The sequence below is a fragment of the Myzus persicae genome, unplaced genomic scaffold (assembly GCF_001856785.1).
Source record: "Myzus persicae strain clone G006 unplaced genomic scaffold, MPER_G0061.0, whole genome shotgun sequence".
NCBI classification, from domain to species: Eukaryota; Metazoa; Arthropoda; class Insecta; order Hemiptera; family Aphididae; genus Myzus; species Myzus persicae.
Genome location: NW_019101471.1, coordinates 287,603 through 302,219, shown reverse-complemented (window position 1 = coordinate 302,219; position 14,617 = coordinate 287,603). Strand labels below are relative to the sequence as shown.

At 42.5% G+C, this 14,617-nt stretch overlaps 1 protein-coding gene across 2 annotated transcripts in view; it reads left to right on the top strand.

Moving 5' to 3' along the window:
- LOC111029242 overlaps positions 1–14,414 on the top strand; it is a 96,887-nt gene extending 82,473 nt beyond the window's left edge. For both annotated transcript variants that reach the window (XM_022308195.1, XM_022308194.1), the window contains 11 exons: positions 83–1,176; positions 1,995–2,565; positions 3,868–5,275; positions 8,408–8,774; positions 10,333–10,455; positions 10,725–10,865; positions 10,955–11,056; positions 12,323–12,484; positions 12,632–12,748; positions 13,136–13,237; positions 14,166–14,414. In XM_022308195.1, coding sequence (XP_022163887.1) covers positions 136–1,176; positions 1,995–2,565; positions 3,868–5,275; positions 8,408–8,774; positions 10,333–10,455; positions 10,725–10,865; positions 10,955–11,056; positions 12,323–12,484; positions 12,632–12,748; positions 13,136–13,237; positions 14,166–14,291 — 4,260 coding nt within the window. In that variant the 5' untranslated portion in view covers positions 83–135 and the 3' untranslated portion in view covers positions 14,292–14,414. The remainder of the gene's footprint in view (positions 1–82; positions 1,177–1,994; positions 2,566–3,867; positions 5,276–8,407; positions 8,775–10,332; positions 10,456–10,724; positions 10,866–10,954; positions 11,057–12,322; positions 12,485–12,631; positions 12,749–13,135; positions 13,238–14,165) is intronic.
- Positions 14,415–14,617: the final 203 nt, after the last annotated feature.

Here is a 14,617-nt window from a genome sequence, read left to right as displayed (position 1 = left end):
TAGATCGAACTCAATTTCGGATTATATTGAACACGTTTATATAATATCGTTATACTAACAGTGTGGTAACCTCATTTTTCAGGTCGGTACCACGTACGATGATAACCGCGACGAGCCGACAGACAGCTGGTGCAGATGAACAGCAACCGACTGCGCGGGCAGCACTCGATCGCAACAGTGCAGGACAGACGACCGGTGGCGGCGGCTACGACCACGTTGTTGACGCAATGCCGCCGCACTGATTTCGGGATCGGAGTCGGTTGCGGCGACGCCGTACGTCTACGCACTGACGTCGGCCGGTCGGTTTTCCGCGACTGCAGAGTCGACGCCGACGATCAGCTGCCGGACGCCGCGATGGCCGCGTCCGTAGCGTTGCCCGAACGGTACCGTCAGCCGACGGCCACGGTACCGGCCACCGCCCATCACCAGGCCACGGCCATGTCGGCCGAAGGTGACCGCTCGCAGCACCGCCGTCACTACCAAAACGGTTACCGGCCGCACCACGCCAAGTACAACAGCGTGTCGGCCGGCAGCGCGCTGTCCAAGTCCATGCGGTACGCCGACGGTTGGCTGTACGAACGAGACGCCGGCGCCGGCGGGGCGGGGACGGTCGGCCGCCACGGGGCCGCGAGTTGCCGGAACAAGTCCCGCAGCACTTTCCTGGGCCGCGAGCACTTTGGCACGGTCGCGGCTGCCGCCGTGGCGGTGGCTGCTGCAGCGGCCACGGTGCAAGTCGCACCGTCGTCCGAAGACCCCTACGACCGTGTTCGCAGGAACCGAATGGCCACCGCGGCCACCGCAGCCGGGAAACTCGACCGGAAACGGAACCGCAGTGGTTCGCCGAGAACGCCTTCGCCCGATTATGACGACACGGGTGCAGGCGGTCGCGTCGTCTCGTCGTCCCGTCGATCGATACTCGAGTGCAACGTCAACCCGTACGATCTGTTGCAGCAGACCTCCGACAATGACGACAACGACGACGACGGTGGCGGCGACGGAGACTGTCCTAAGAGGATGTCGCTCAAAGATAAGTTCATGAACCGCATACAAGACACTGTGTTCGCCAAGAATAAGTCGAGCATCGGCGGTTTTGGATCGTTTTCGTCCAACGGATCGGCCAAAAAGACCCCGGTGGACCGGAATGCAGGCGGAGGCGTCAACATCGCCGGACACACGGTAAGCGCAGCTGCCATATTGGCGTTTAATCATTTAAATCGTCACTCGTCTGCAGGCGCATCTCGATGAAATAAAGGGGAAGTGAATGTCCTAGTCCTTATGGCTTTTTGAAAGTTTTCTCATTTATTTTGTTACTTACTGCATACTGTTTCCGATTAGATTATAATATTAATGCAGTATTGTGTGTGAACGATCATTTGATTTGCATATCATTATCATACACAATAAAATTACAAAAATAGTTCAATGGTTATATTTGAATACATTTATGCTATACTTTGATGCCTTGATTTGTATTGAAATTTTCTATCATGATTTAAAAAGACGCACAACATTAAATTTTATTTTCGGAATAAATAATAATACTGTTTACCGACCAACGAAGGATTATTATTTTGATATTGTTATATAAAAACAAGTAATGGACATTTTAAAATTTAAATATATACATAACTTGCTTCAAAATTTAAATATCAAAAAAAATCCCACGAAGAACCCTAAATATTTTTTTACATTCAAATTTGATAATGGGTTCATAAAAATATCAAATACCTATAACAGTTAAATAAATAATTATTATGAACGTAAAGTGCCATGGCATGCGTTGATAAGATGGCAATCCTACTTTATTAAAAATGAATATAATATAATTTATAATAAGACATTTATAAATATAATATTATGCAAAGATAGTTAATACCCTCCCCTCCCCCCTCTTACAAATGGGTCTGACCTACACCCCTGCTAGTCTGAAGTTTAGAATATTTAGGGGCACTAAAAAGTTAAAAGATTTTTAAATGTTATTTACGATTTCACAGGTTCGACTGTTTGATGGCCCCAAGTCTCCAGCCAGCCACAAAAACGCGTCTTCGGTGTGGTACGACGACGGGTCCGCTTCGGACGTGGCCACCACGGTGGCCCCTGGGACGGACCAATCGCCGGTGAGACCTCCGAGGCGCCGGTGCAAGCCGACCACTGGCGTTGACTTGTCCACGGGCCCGGCCAAGCGATCTCACTCGCTGACGACGTGTGGCATGACCACCATGTCGGCGGAGATCAAGTCCATTCTGAAAAAGCCCACGTCGCTGACCACAGACGACCTAAGTCCGGTGAGGTCGAGGACGCCGGTTACCGCTACGTCAGCCGAAGTCGTCGGTGCCAGTCCGTGCAGCGGGCCGCAGAAGAAAACGAAGAAGCAGGTGCAATTCGACATCGTTTCGGTGGTCCTCGAAAAACCGAGAGAAGACGACGGCCACCACTCGGAAACTGCAACTTCGGTGGTGACGGAAAACAGTGTCGAACACACGGCACTGCCGACGCCTGCACCACCAACGCCGACGGCTGCTCATCACCCGCAGCATCGGCAAGACCAAAACCCTTTGTGTAGTGGTAAGTTTTTCGAAGTTGTTTCCTGCGAGCTGTTTCTCCGATCATTTTTCATAAAATACGTGAACGCGAAACCCGTGTTTAATTGACAACCGCAAAGATGCCAAATGTCTAGAACCCTTTATTATAAATATTTATAAAAGTACTCTGGTTTGATAATTTACTGGTACGTGTTTTAAATTGTTTTCTCTCACGTGATTTGCGTTGAACTATATCCACCAACTATCTTAATTTAAAATTCAATATAATTAATTTCATTACAGTCACAGTGTTTGAGAACCATGATTGACCGGGGGAATTTGTTAGAGTGGTAAACCCACTCAGGACAGAAGACATTGGAAAAGTACATTAGTATTTCAAATGCCGGTTATTTTAGGTGCAAAATATGAAAAAGTTAAGTTCAGTTAAATTGCAGTATAGGCTATTTCTGATATTTTCAAAATTATTATTACGCGTCCACTAGCATGGGATATTTGGTACGCCCCGGTATATGTAAATATTTATATCATCGTTTATAAACACGTGTGCTCTGACGGATAAATAGATCGTCTCGAACTGGCAATGAAAAATGATTTTTGAAGTTTCTGGACCGCGTGGGCGATCTTCCGGCGGTGCCAGTGTTCGACTGTGGTGAAAGGGATCCACGCCGATACTACTCGTGAGTCGTGGAAAGAAGAAGGAGGGGCGAATCATAATTTGTCATTGAGCACGTGTGCATTATGATAACATTTCAGAAATTTTAGTAACTGGTTTTCCTTCGACGATGATATGCATTATGTCACACTGTGACGCCAGGTTCGGAGGGGGGTTAAACAATATGTTATTATCGTAGGCGTGGTAGGTTCTTAGGCGATTCACGCAAATCACGAGATTTAAATTAGTAAAAATTATAACATAATAAACAGTAACAACGGTGATTTGGGCACGTGTACGGTAATTGTGATCATTATTTTCATATACACGTGTACAACGCGTATAATCAAATAAAAGTGCCAATATAACAAATATTGCACAAGGTGAACAAACCATTATTTTTGAACGACCATCATTCTGTGAAAACCTGGTCCGATGACGAGACAGAAATGAAAAACCTCAGATTCGCGTCTTGTCATCGGCTGGAGAAAGTTCCGATTTACGTGATACACGTGGTAAAATAACCGGACTTTCCAAGTCACGTAGACCTTCTAATAAGCCATAAGTATAACACCCTCGCCCCAAATCGTTCAATCGACCTGTAACACGCTCTGTTCGGAACCCGTATTCAGTTCTACTATACGATACTAATTCGAATTGTGTTATTCTTAGGTCCCGAAGCGATTGTGGCAGCCGTCGAACGGAAACTGAAGAGAAGCCTAAGCGACAGACAAAACTCCGGAAATGCCACCGGGTTGGATGACGTGACGGTGTTCAACGACACCATGCGAATCCACGTAAGGCACAAGAGCAGACCGGACAGTCGGGTGGCGTTTGACAGGCCAGCCGAACCACCACCACCTCCACCACCACCACCTCCGAAAACGTCGTCCCCGACGATCACCGAACTGTTTCTATGTGGAAGAAGAACAGGTGGCGGTGGCGAGGACAATGACGACGACCACAACAATAACAACAACAACAGGACAGTGGTGCAAGTTTCGCCGTCTGAAGAACTCGGCACGTGCCCAGAATATCCAGCCGAACCGGAACAGAAAACGTCCATACTGATCAACTCGAGCCCGGGACTAAAGACGTCGGTGATCATCGGCGAGGGTGGTGCGGCGTACGCAGCGTCGTCCGACAACAAGGTGACCATCAGCATCCGGCCGACCGGAAACACTGGCCGGGGGGGCAGGACCGGGAATTATAGGAGCAACGTGACTGTGGTGGACCGGGCCGGAAGTCGGATGTCCGACTTCATACGGATGAACTACGACCCTGTGCAAGCGGCTCGCCTGGACGTGACGCCACACGTATGCGGCCGTAGGTCAAGCGGCGGCGACACCACGCCGTTGGTCAGCCCGTACCGCGTGTCGGAAATTGAAAAACACCACATGGCCGTCCACCCGCTGTCCGACACCGAGTCCAGTTCCGAGTCGTGTTACGCCTCGGCCAAAGAGGACGCGTCCTACTCGTCGGCGTCGTCGGCGTCCTCGTCATCGTTCTCGTCCACTTCGTCCTCGGCCGCGGCCATAATGGCGGCCGACACGGAACCCATCTACGAGGAGATATCGGAATCGCCCACGCCACCGCCGCTACCCTCGTGCCCACCGCCAGACCGCGCCGACCACGAGCCGGCCGCCATACTGCCGTGCCGATCAATATTTGAGGGAGCCACTAAGTATGACATCATCAACTATCTGGTGGATGCGAAACGTCGGTGTGGTTCTCTGCACGACACGTCCGCCTTACATCCGAAGTTCGTGGTTGTCAGCGACGATCAGGCGGCCGCCGAGTCCGACTCTTGCGGCGGCGGCGGTGCGTGCAACGACTCGGGCGAAGAATCCTCGTCATACGGCGGTTGCAGTCCGGCCGCGGTGGCCGCGATACTACAGTCTGCGGACGCGGCCAAGAGGGCCGCGGTGGAAATCGAGCGCAACGATTCGGGCGTGGGCTCGGAGACCAGTCAAAGCTCGCGGAGCAAGTGGCAGCAGCAACAGCAACAGCAACAGCAGCACGAGACCCAGCACAGTTGCGAGGACTGCGACCAGCCCGTCGAGATACAGACGACGGATGGGTGAGTTTTCATTAAACGGTTAAGCCGGGATTTCCATGAAAAAATAATCATGGAGGAAGTATAAGTCGTGTTGATGCTAAATTGATACCTTAGTGGTTAACGATCAGTGGTTACAGTATAAGCGCTGGTATTGCGTGGCCTCGGAGACACCCACGTAATTGGGTTGGTGCCTGGGGTCCGTTCAGATTTGAATGTTGAGATATTTGCAATATTTGGTTGGTAAATAAAATTCTGAACGTTTTTAAATTGTTAATCACTATTGTTGGGTGTTTTATTGATACTTAAAAGTTATATGTAATGATATTATGTACGTGTAACTATAGTCAAGTGGTCTAAAGATGGTGGGTGGGGGGAGAAATATCCCCAACAACACTGCATATTTGTATTCCTTGCAACCTCCACTGACGATGATTAATATACATATATATAAAGGTACGACTGTCGTACTAATTACTAGATCCATGGTATAGGGAGATAGGCCGAGACGACGTTTCTGTCGAGTCACGTTTTTGATGTTATAATAGAGGTATATTATAATATATTTCGTCTGCACACGCAACATATACTCGAGAAAGTAACGCACGTGAAGTACCTAACTAGATATATATTATATTATGTATAACAGCCAGCTATAGGCAGGTGTAGTGGTTACTTATATTATTATACGCACAAAGTCGATTTGAAGTTAAAAACGCACACTCAGCTTGGCCGTAAACCCTCGAATCGCCCCCCCCCCCCCAATAAACGTGTCTCTGTTGGTCTGTCACCCGTACGCCATCGTGTCATATTGCGTTTTTTATTACTATTATTATTATTATATTACCGAACGGGTCACGTGCCGCGTTTAATATCCGTCCGGCCGAAAACGTATTATTGTAGGTACGTGTCGTCGTCATTATTTTCGTCGGTAATATTTACGCGCCCAACGCACGTATGGTTGTTAATCTCAGCCGCCGCCGCTTTCCGCCGCACCGTGAAAACCGTATACAGGAAACGCTCCGTGTCGTCTTCGGTACTTCGCGATGACAAAACGATATCATCCGGGACCTCGGTTTTCCGATATAATTTTTCGAGATCGATCGTTGGACGTTTAGAGAAAACCCGACTTCTTCGATTCCGAACTGCTCTCGATGCACTGCACGTGTGTACGTATATGTATACGGGTATGATGGTCAAACTGCAGTGATCCAAATGTTCGAATACACGAGATCGGGCCAATCATTCCGTAATATAACTTACAACGAATGTTAATTTTAGTCAACTGCAGTCGCGTGCGTGCGTCAGTCGATTTAGTATTGCAACGACATGACAGCAATTATTTTGAAATACTCTCAATTACATATTTTTAAATTGTAGCCGTTTAATGATGTAATTATTATAATATTAGAGTCAAAACAATAGAATTTAGATGTTTAAAAAACAAATCGTTTTTCCGACCGCCTCCTGCCGGTGTCTGTTAATAAATAGGTTTTATGTAATGGTCGGAACGAGTGCGATTCGGACATTACCTTTTTCGATCCCGAGTGCAATTCGAACATTACCTTTTTCCGTCCCGAGTGCAATTCGGCAAAAACAAGTACGATTTGACCTTACCCCTGTGTATCGTTCGTTTTTATTCGTTATAAAAATGTATTATATGATAGCGCACGGGACGATCGTTAGCAACTGCAGCAACAATAATAACGTCGAATGTATATATGTATTATATATATTTTGTAGTCGTACTGGAAAATCAATTCCGAAACGTTTGATTGTTATTTATCCAGAAAAGTATGAGGAAATATTTTTTTAAATTCGATATAACGAGCAGAGCCGGATTAAGGATCAGAACCACCCTGGAGAAATATAATATATTTGGACAGGGGGACATTAAAATAGCATATATTTCAAGTATAATACTATCCTACCATATGAACATGGGAAACAATATTATAATACAAAATATAAAATACCCTATATGGTTCTATAATAATAAATATACAGTACAAGACAGTAAAATAATTATAATTGACCCGAAGCAAAAAAAGGCGGCTAGGTGGGTCAAAATCATGGCTCAAATATTGCTGATAGGTACTAACGCGTAATTCTGCATACAAAACTACAAAAATTAAAAAAATCTTTTATTTATTGTATTATTTTATGAAATTCTTCATAAACTGTGAATATATAATGTATAATTATAATATACTCGAGTTCATATACTAATATTATTTTTTTTCAGTGCTATACAGTTCTGTTTAAACAATAAGAGTGTTTAGGTTCTCTATTAATGTTTGTCTTTAAAATAAAATTTTTTTTTCCGATTTATTAATCTATTTTACCCCAATAGAACATAATATATTACAACGATAATATGAATTAAATATTTGTACCTCAAAAGACATATACGCCGCACTGGGGTAAAAGCTGCCATTTACCACCAACACAAATATACCTAGGCTAATTAATCCCTATTCCCTGGCCTCGCCTGAAAATAATTATAAGTGATCCATGGGTGAGGGGGGGGGGGCTAAAGCAGTAACTAAGAAAAATGGTTCGAACAGCCTTCTAGGTCACTTTATACGGTCGAACATTAAAAATTCGAAACGCAAACACTTTGTACGACGAAGTAAAAATATTCATTTCCGAACGCGGACACATTGTACTATATACCTACATAAAGTATAAATAATATAAGCGAGTTTGAAGTCATGTGCAATTATATTAAAAACGTTATAGGTTTAAATTACATTTGGTACTTTTTAATTTGTTAATACCAATTACAATATTATAATTTATAAATATGCTATAACACCAAGTCGTGTTTGGTTATTGCCTAACCTGTGAATGAAAAGAAAAATGATTATTTCGACTTGTCCATATTATACTATATTATGTATAACATGTGAAATATTTAATAAAAAATAAATAAAATAATGATTAAACCTCACAACATTAGACACGCTTATATTTACATGCATACCTATTATATGTACATAATGAATATAGTTATGCAAAGTGTCCGCTTTACACGACCGTACAAAGCGTATGGATATTATGCATTTCAAACAGTGCAACGTGCCAGTTTACCGAGAAAAATCATTATGCAGCTAAATTAAAACGTCGACCGTTTTTGTCTTTGACCGTTCGCAGTGGCATCATGTTCGCGCCGCTGGTGTGCCGCAAGTGTCACAAACGCAGGGCCGAGCGGCGGGAGATCATAGCCGAAATCGTCGAGACCGAGGAGAAGTACGGCAGAGACCTGGACATCGTCACCGAGGAGTTTTACCGGCCCATGATGGTGGCCGGTCTGCTGAACGCCGACCAGCTGACCACCGTGTTCCTAAACGTGTCCGAGCTGAAGGAGCACAGCGCCGCCCTGTCGCAGAAGCTGCGCGACGCGTACGAGATAGCCGTCGAACAGGGCGACGACGACTTGCTCACAGTGAACATCGGCCGGCTGTTCCTGGAAGCGTCGCCGTCCATGCTGCACGCGTTCCAGTCGTACTGCACCCGCCAGGTACGTCTTGCACTGTCCATATATGATATGTATAAACCACAAACCTAACCTAAGCGATACCGCACATATTATAACTAGGGATGGGCCGATACTAGAACCGATACTATAGATATCGGTTTTATCGGTATCGGTTTTTTTTCAAAACCGATATTTCAACCGATACCAAAAAAAAAAACCTATCGATCAGCATAGTATTGATAGTATCATAATTCACAAATGCACAGGTTAGGTTGTCAATAATCAAATACCTACCATAGATTATTTTATAATAATCAATGTTTTCACTTTTCTAGGTAATATTATTTGTGTTATCGGGTATCGGTTTTATTATGTATCGGTTGATGGTATCGGCTCATGTTTTTTTTTTGTCAAAAATGTTGTTTTAACATTTCCATTTATTATCGGGTATCGGTTTTATATCGGCAGCATATATCGGAATATCGGATATTGGTAATAAGTGGTATCGGCCCATCCCTAAATTTATAACATCTTGTCTGGACTAAATCCAACAATCAAAATACACTTTGATGACTCCACATCACGTCGTTCGTATCATTTACCGGGTAATCAGGTAATCATTAATCCATTTGACGTAAGACACTCATCATTTAAAATAAGAAAATTATATTTTTGTTGACATTTTTTTCATATTTTTAAAGACGAACCACGCGACATGTGGGTCCATTATTCGGTCCATCTAAAGTTTAAATATACTAATAAACGACTTCCCCCGCAAAGTTTGATTTTAATTGATCAAAATACTAAGAATAATATTTCTGCTGCGGAGTATAAAATTAAAAATGTATAATATGTCATTAGAAAACATAGTAAAAAAACTTTAAAAATATAATATTTTTCCAAACATTTTGTTTTGGAACAACTTTAAATGATGTACAAGATATATTTTTAAAAACTTTGATGTTTTCTGAAATAATAATGAGTATCTAACGTTAAATGGATCACCCCGGGTGTATATAATATATATATATATATATATATATATAGTTGAACGTGATAACTGAAGTCTGAAACGAGTGGCTGTCCTGTAGTGTCCCCTACTCCCCTGATCAAGTTTGTCACGTTTAAATCCCATCGAAAGTCTCGTGTATATAATCACAATGCCCCAATAGTGGTTTATTTCATTCCATTTTAAGTCGATTATAATATATAAATCAAAGTCTTGGGCAACAGTAAAAGTTGTTCGTTTTAAGTTTTGAAAAATCGTACGGTATAACTGCACATTGCGCAGCAGTATTGTATTACGGCCATACGGTTTTGGACCCGCAGCCTCCGAAGGAAACTTATTCGCAACGAGTGTTACATTGTCCGCATTCGACTCGCAGTAGCAGGAAAGTGCGATAAAGTCAAACGAGTACCATTTATACCGGTGACGATGTTTACTGCACCGTCGTGGCAATGATGCCCACCCATATAGCCCTCAGCTCTGCGGTCGATCACGCGTGCACCGTATATCATATATAGTGTGAAAGTTCTGTCGCGCGGCAGTCACGAGTTTTTCTGCATCCATGTTCACGTAACGACATTTTCGTTTTCGCAGGGCAACGCCGCGTTGTTGCTCGCCAACCTGGAGAAGGAGAAAGAGCTTCTGCGCATATTCTTGAGGGTGTCGCAGATGGAAAACGCAGTGCTCCGCCGGATGAACCTCAACAGTTTCCTAATGGTGAGCTTGTTTAATACGACTACACAATTGTTATATTACATCGATACGGTTTCGGAACATCGGTGACGATTTATACTCGCGCCAGCGTAGGTACATAAGCGTGCAGACGACCGTGTCTGACGATGGGGAGTCGTGCGTCGACGGGGCTCAGCGTGCACGACGTTTCGTCGCGCCTTATATTTTATTATGATTATTATGATCTAAAATCGTAATACGGTTGTAATCGGTTTTTATTTTTTTATTTTGGATTTCCGTCTGTCACACCGCAGGTGCCCGTCCAACGCGTGACCAAGTATCCGCTGCTGTTGGCGCGCTTGTACAAAGTCACGCCCGAACACCATCTGGAAGCTCGGCAGACGCTCAACGAAGCGAGGCACAAGATACAATTGCACCTGGAACACATAAACTCCGTGAGTGCCTTCTACACGAATAATATTTGTTCAACTCATATTTTTCTTTGCGTGACCATTGTTCTGAAATTCCCGTTGTTTCTCCGCAGCTGGCCAAAGACATCAGTTCCACGAAACTGTGGCGAAAAATTTACGCGATCAATGGCAAGAGGCCTGATAACGAGGACTTGGCAGACATCAAATTTCGCAAGGTAATAATAATATTCTTAATTACTTTTTGTTGATATTAAAATAATCAATATAAAAACAACAAGCTAAATTGAAAATACATTTTATTTTTTAATATATATTGTGCCAAAACCAAATTACTATTTTTCATCACTTTAAATCCGACGTATAGGAGCGGCAATGAAACTAAAGTACTTTTAAAAAAACCTTCACGTTAGGTAGGTGGTGGGAAAATATTTTCCAATTTTCGAATACATAAAGAATGAGAAAGGCAATGAAAATGACAGTTTTAAAGTGAAGTCGCGTGAGAGAGAGCCAGATCCTCTCGTCGGATGCAACGTTGCAAATTTCTCGCTTAGTTTCGCAGTCTTGAAAAGTACAGAAAGACAAAGTCATATAAGTGATGAGTGGAAAGAACTGATCGAAACAGTATTTTTTTAGCAAGCAGGCGTATAGGTGAGGAAAATGACAATCGCGCACGTCCGGTGAGGTCGAGCCTCCCAGCCATACCAAAAACCAAGGACGAATAAAAAAAGAGATACAACTGTAGCGAGAGGGGAAATTTGGAGGGAGGGAAGGCACAATTTGGCCACTACTGAAAAATATTAGGTTAGGTTAACCTTACACAAACGGATGTGTCGCATTTCGGGTTTTCAATTGTTATTTTTTATCACGAAATTATATTATTATATTCGACTAAAAAGAGTTATAAACATTCCAACGGTAGAATGTATTTTGATGGGGACGACGTGCCTTGATTAAGAAGTGTGTTGTACTTATTTACTACGGACGGCATAATAATGACATTTACATATTATACGCGCGTATATTATAAGCGTTTGGAGACTTTAATTTTAACGAGTAATTCATTATTTAGAACGAAGGCACCTGCAGAAATTTAAATTCATCTACGAAAACGCAGTAGAGGTATAATCTTTATCTAGCTCCTGGGTGATATTTAGTGTAGTAGATATAGGTCCCGGGAGTGTACATTGAGTAATGAGTACACGTGCATATTGTGAACAGTATAACGAGACGAAAAAATGAGGTGTTTGAATAAAGTTTGCGGACAGGGTAGGTCATGAAGTGATTTTTTTTTTAAATTTAAAAACGAAAATCCAACTTTAAGCTATTCCTAAGGGCGACTGACTATCTAGTAATTGATATCTATGGGTAGTATGTATATCCAACGAGTCGTTAAGACGTCTCCGAGTAAATCGTCAAGTTCGTCACGCCAGACGAACACACGTGTTGTAGACCTATGTAAATTTCCGTTGTTCGGGCTGCAGGTGGCCGTGGACGTGCTCGAATGGTCGGGACTTGGAGAAGAGATCCGGTTCGCCATGGAGGGTCGGCTGCTGTACACACAACCGTCGGACCACAATTGGCGGCGGGGCGGCAGGACCATCAAACTGATGCCGATAAACGCGATCATCGTGACGTTGGGAAAGGTGAGTCTTTAATATAATATAATATAATAAATTATATACGAACGATTATAATCGTGTGCCCGCTCGTCGAGTACGTACGCGCTCGCAATTGGTATAAAATATGAGGTATGCGTGATTAATGTGTGGTTACGTTTTCTCTGTGTTCAGCCCAACGACAATTACAACCCGGACGCGGACGACATCTCGTTTCCCAGACAGAACGGCATCAGAGACGCGTCGCTGGTGTTGCTCAAGGAGAAGAGCGGCAGGATAAGCTTACTTCGGGTAAGTAACAACAAAAAAAAAAACAAAACAAAACTTTACGATTTCGGATTGGAACTATAGTGCAGTGGACGTACGCGTCTGTAGCGCGTTCTCTCATTATATGATCTCGAGAAAAAGAGTGAGAGGTTTCTCCCGAGAGTTTCGCCGACCCGACGACTCGCGTATATAAATATCATGTTATGTACGCAGTGTCATGGCGTTACGTCATGTATAATTCAACGACTAGGATTTTTAAAACATTTAAACAAATCTGGAAAATCCCGATTCACATTTCCAGTACGATTCAATACGTGTAATAATAATTAACACATTCGCGGTCACTTCACCGATAAAATCAATTTATTGTGATAATATGCATTTTAATCGATCTTTATATTTGCTTTTCAGGAACCCATGTACTTGGACCGGTGTGTATTATGCTGTGAAAGCGACTGGGACGATTACTTCGAACTGCACGAAATCACTACCAAGGACACGTACATACTGAAAGTAAGTTTTGGGGAATTCATAGCTCATCATATCTAACAGCATAGGTGTATATTATATTAAACGATCTACTCCCAAGTCATGCGCGTCAGGATCAATATTATGTGTGTAGTACATTTGAAATGTTTCCTGCAAACTCTGCTGTGATAATATATTATTTCTGTATCCCGGTCGGACTTAAAAGGACTCAAGAAACCCAATTATTTAACTGTCATTTAAAACACAGCAATACAATTATTTTATTTTCAGTTAGATAAATTATACACTATATAATTCCTATTAAATTAGTAGTTTTTTTTACTGAGATTGACTCGCAGACGATTGCCGAGTGACCTACCGTGCCATACTGACACTGGACGTAGGTCACACTGCTCGACAAAAACAAAATGTTTATTTGGACATATCCCAAACGGCTCTCGTTTAACAAACAGGTAAATTCCCAAACACCAACGGGTTTTTACAACATAAATTACTTCGCATTTCATACAGACTTTGGACTGTCTGATAATGTGAGTTAAAAATAAAAAAAGATTTGATATTATAAAATTGTTTTTTTTTTTAAATTTTAGAGTTAAAATAGAAAAAATCAGAAATAGAAAAATCATACATTGGGTAAAGTTGAGTGAAACGTTTTTTGAAGGGAGGCATTTGGGAAAAAGTATAAAACAACGGATGGGAGCCGTTTGGGATGCACTGGTTTATTTTCAACGAACTTGCTATTATTCATTTTTTTTTTTCGTTTACACTGACGGTAGCATTAGGTCGAACCATATCTCCGAATAGGGCGCAAAATAGTTTTGGCTTGAAATCAACGCGGAACTGCGCCTATTATGTCATCTTTTTATCGTTTGGTAAAATATAATAAAACCCCTCTGAACATGAATAAGTGCAGTGATATTAAACCAAAGATAATTATTATTTTTTTGTTTAGGGCCAAGACGGCGAGCAGACGAAAATGTGGTACAAACAGCTGCAATATCATTGTCAGACACTCGGATGCTGGAGGAAGAGACGAAATGCCCTGGCAAACATTATGATCAACAGAAACTGTACTTAGTTGTTGCCCGACCGCCGGCTCATCATACACTGCGCTTATTCGAAGTTGTCGTTCTACGATTATCAACATTATTATTATTATTATTATTATTATTATTATTATTATTATTATTATTATTATTATGATTATTGTTGTTAGTAGCAGTATTGGAAGTATTATTATTATTAGTAGTAGTAGTAGTAGTAGTAGTAGTAGTAGTAGTAGTAGTAGAAGTATTACCAAAAATATTAAAAATCGTCAGCAGTCGTTACCAATTATATGACGATTTATTTTTAACTTGACNCAAAATCGACAGTCGTTACCAATTATATGACGATTTATTTTTA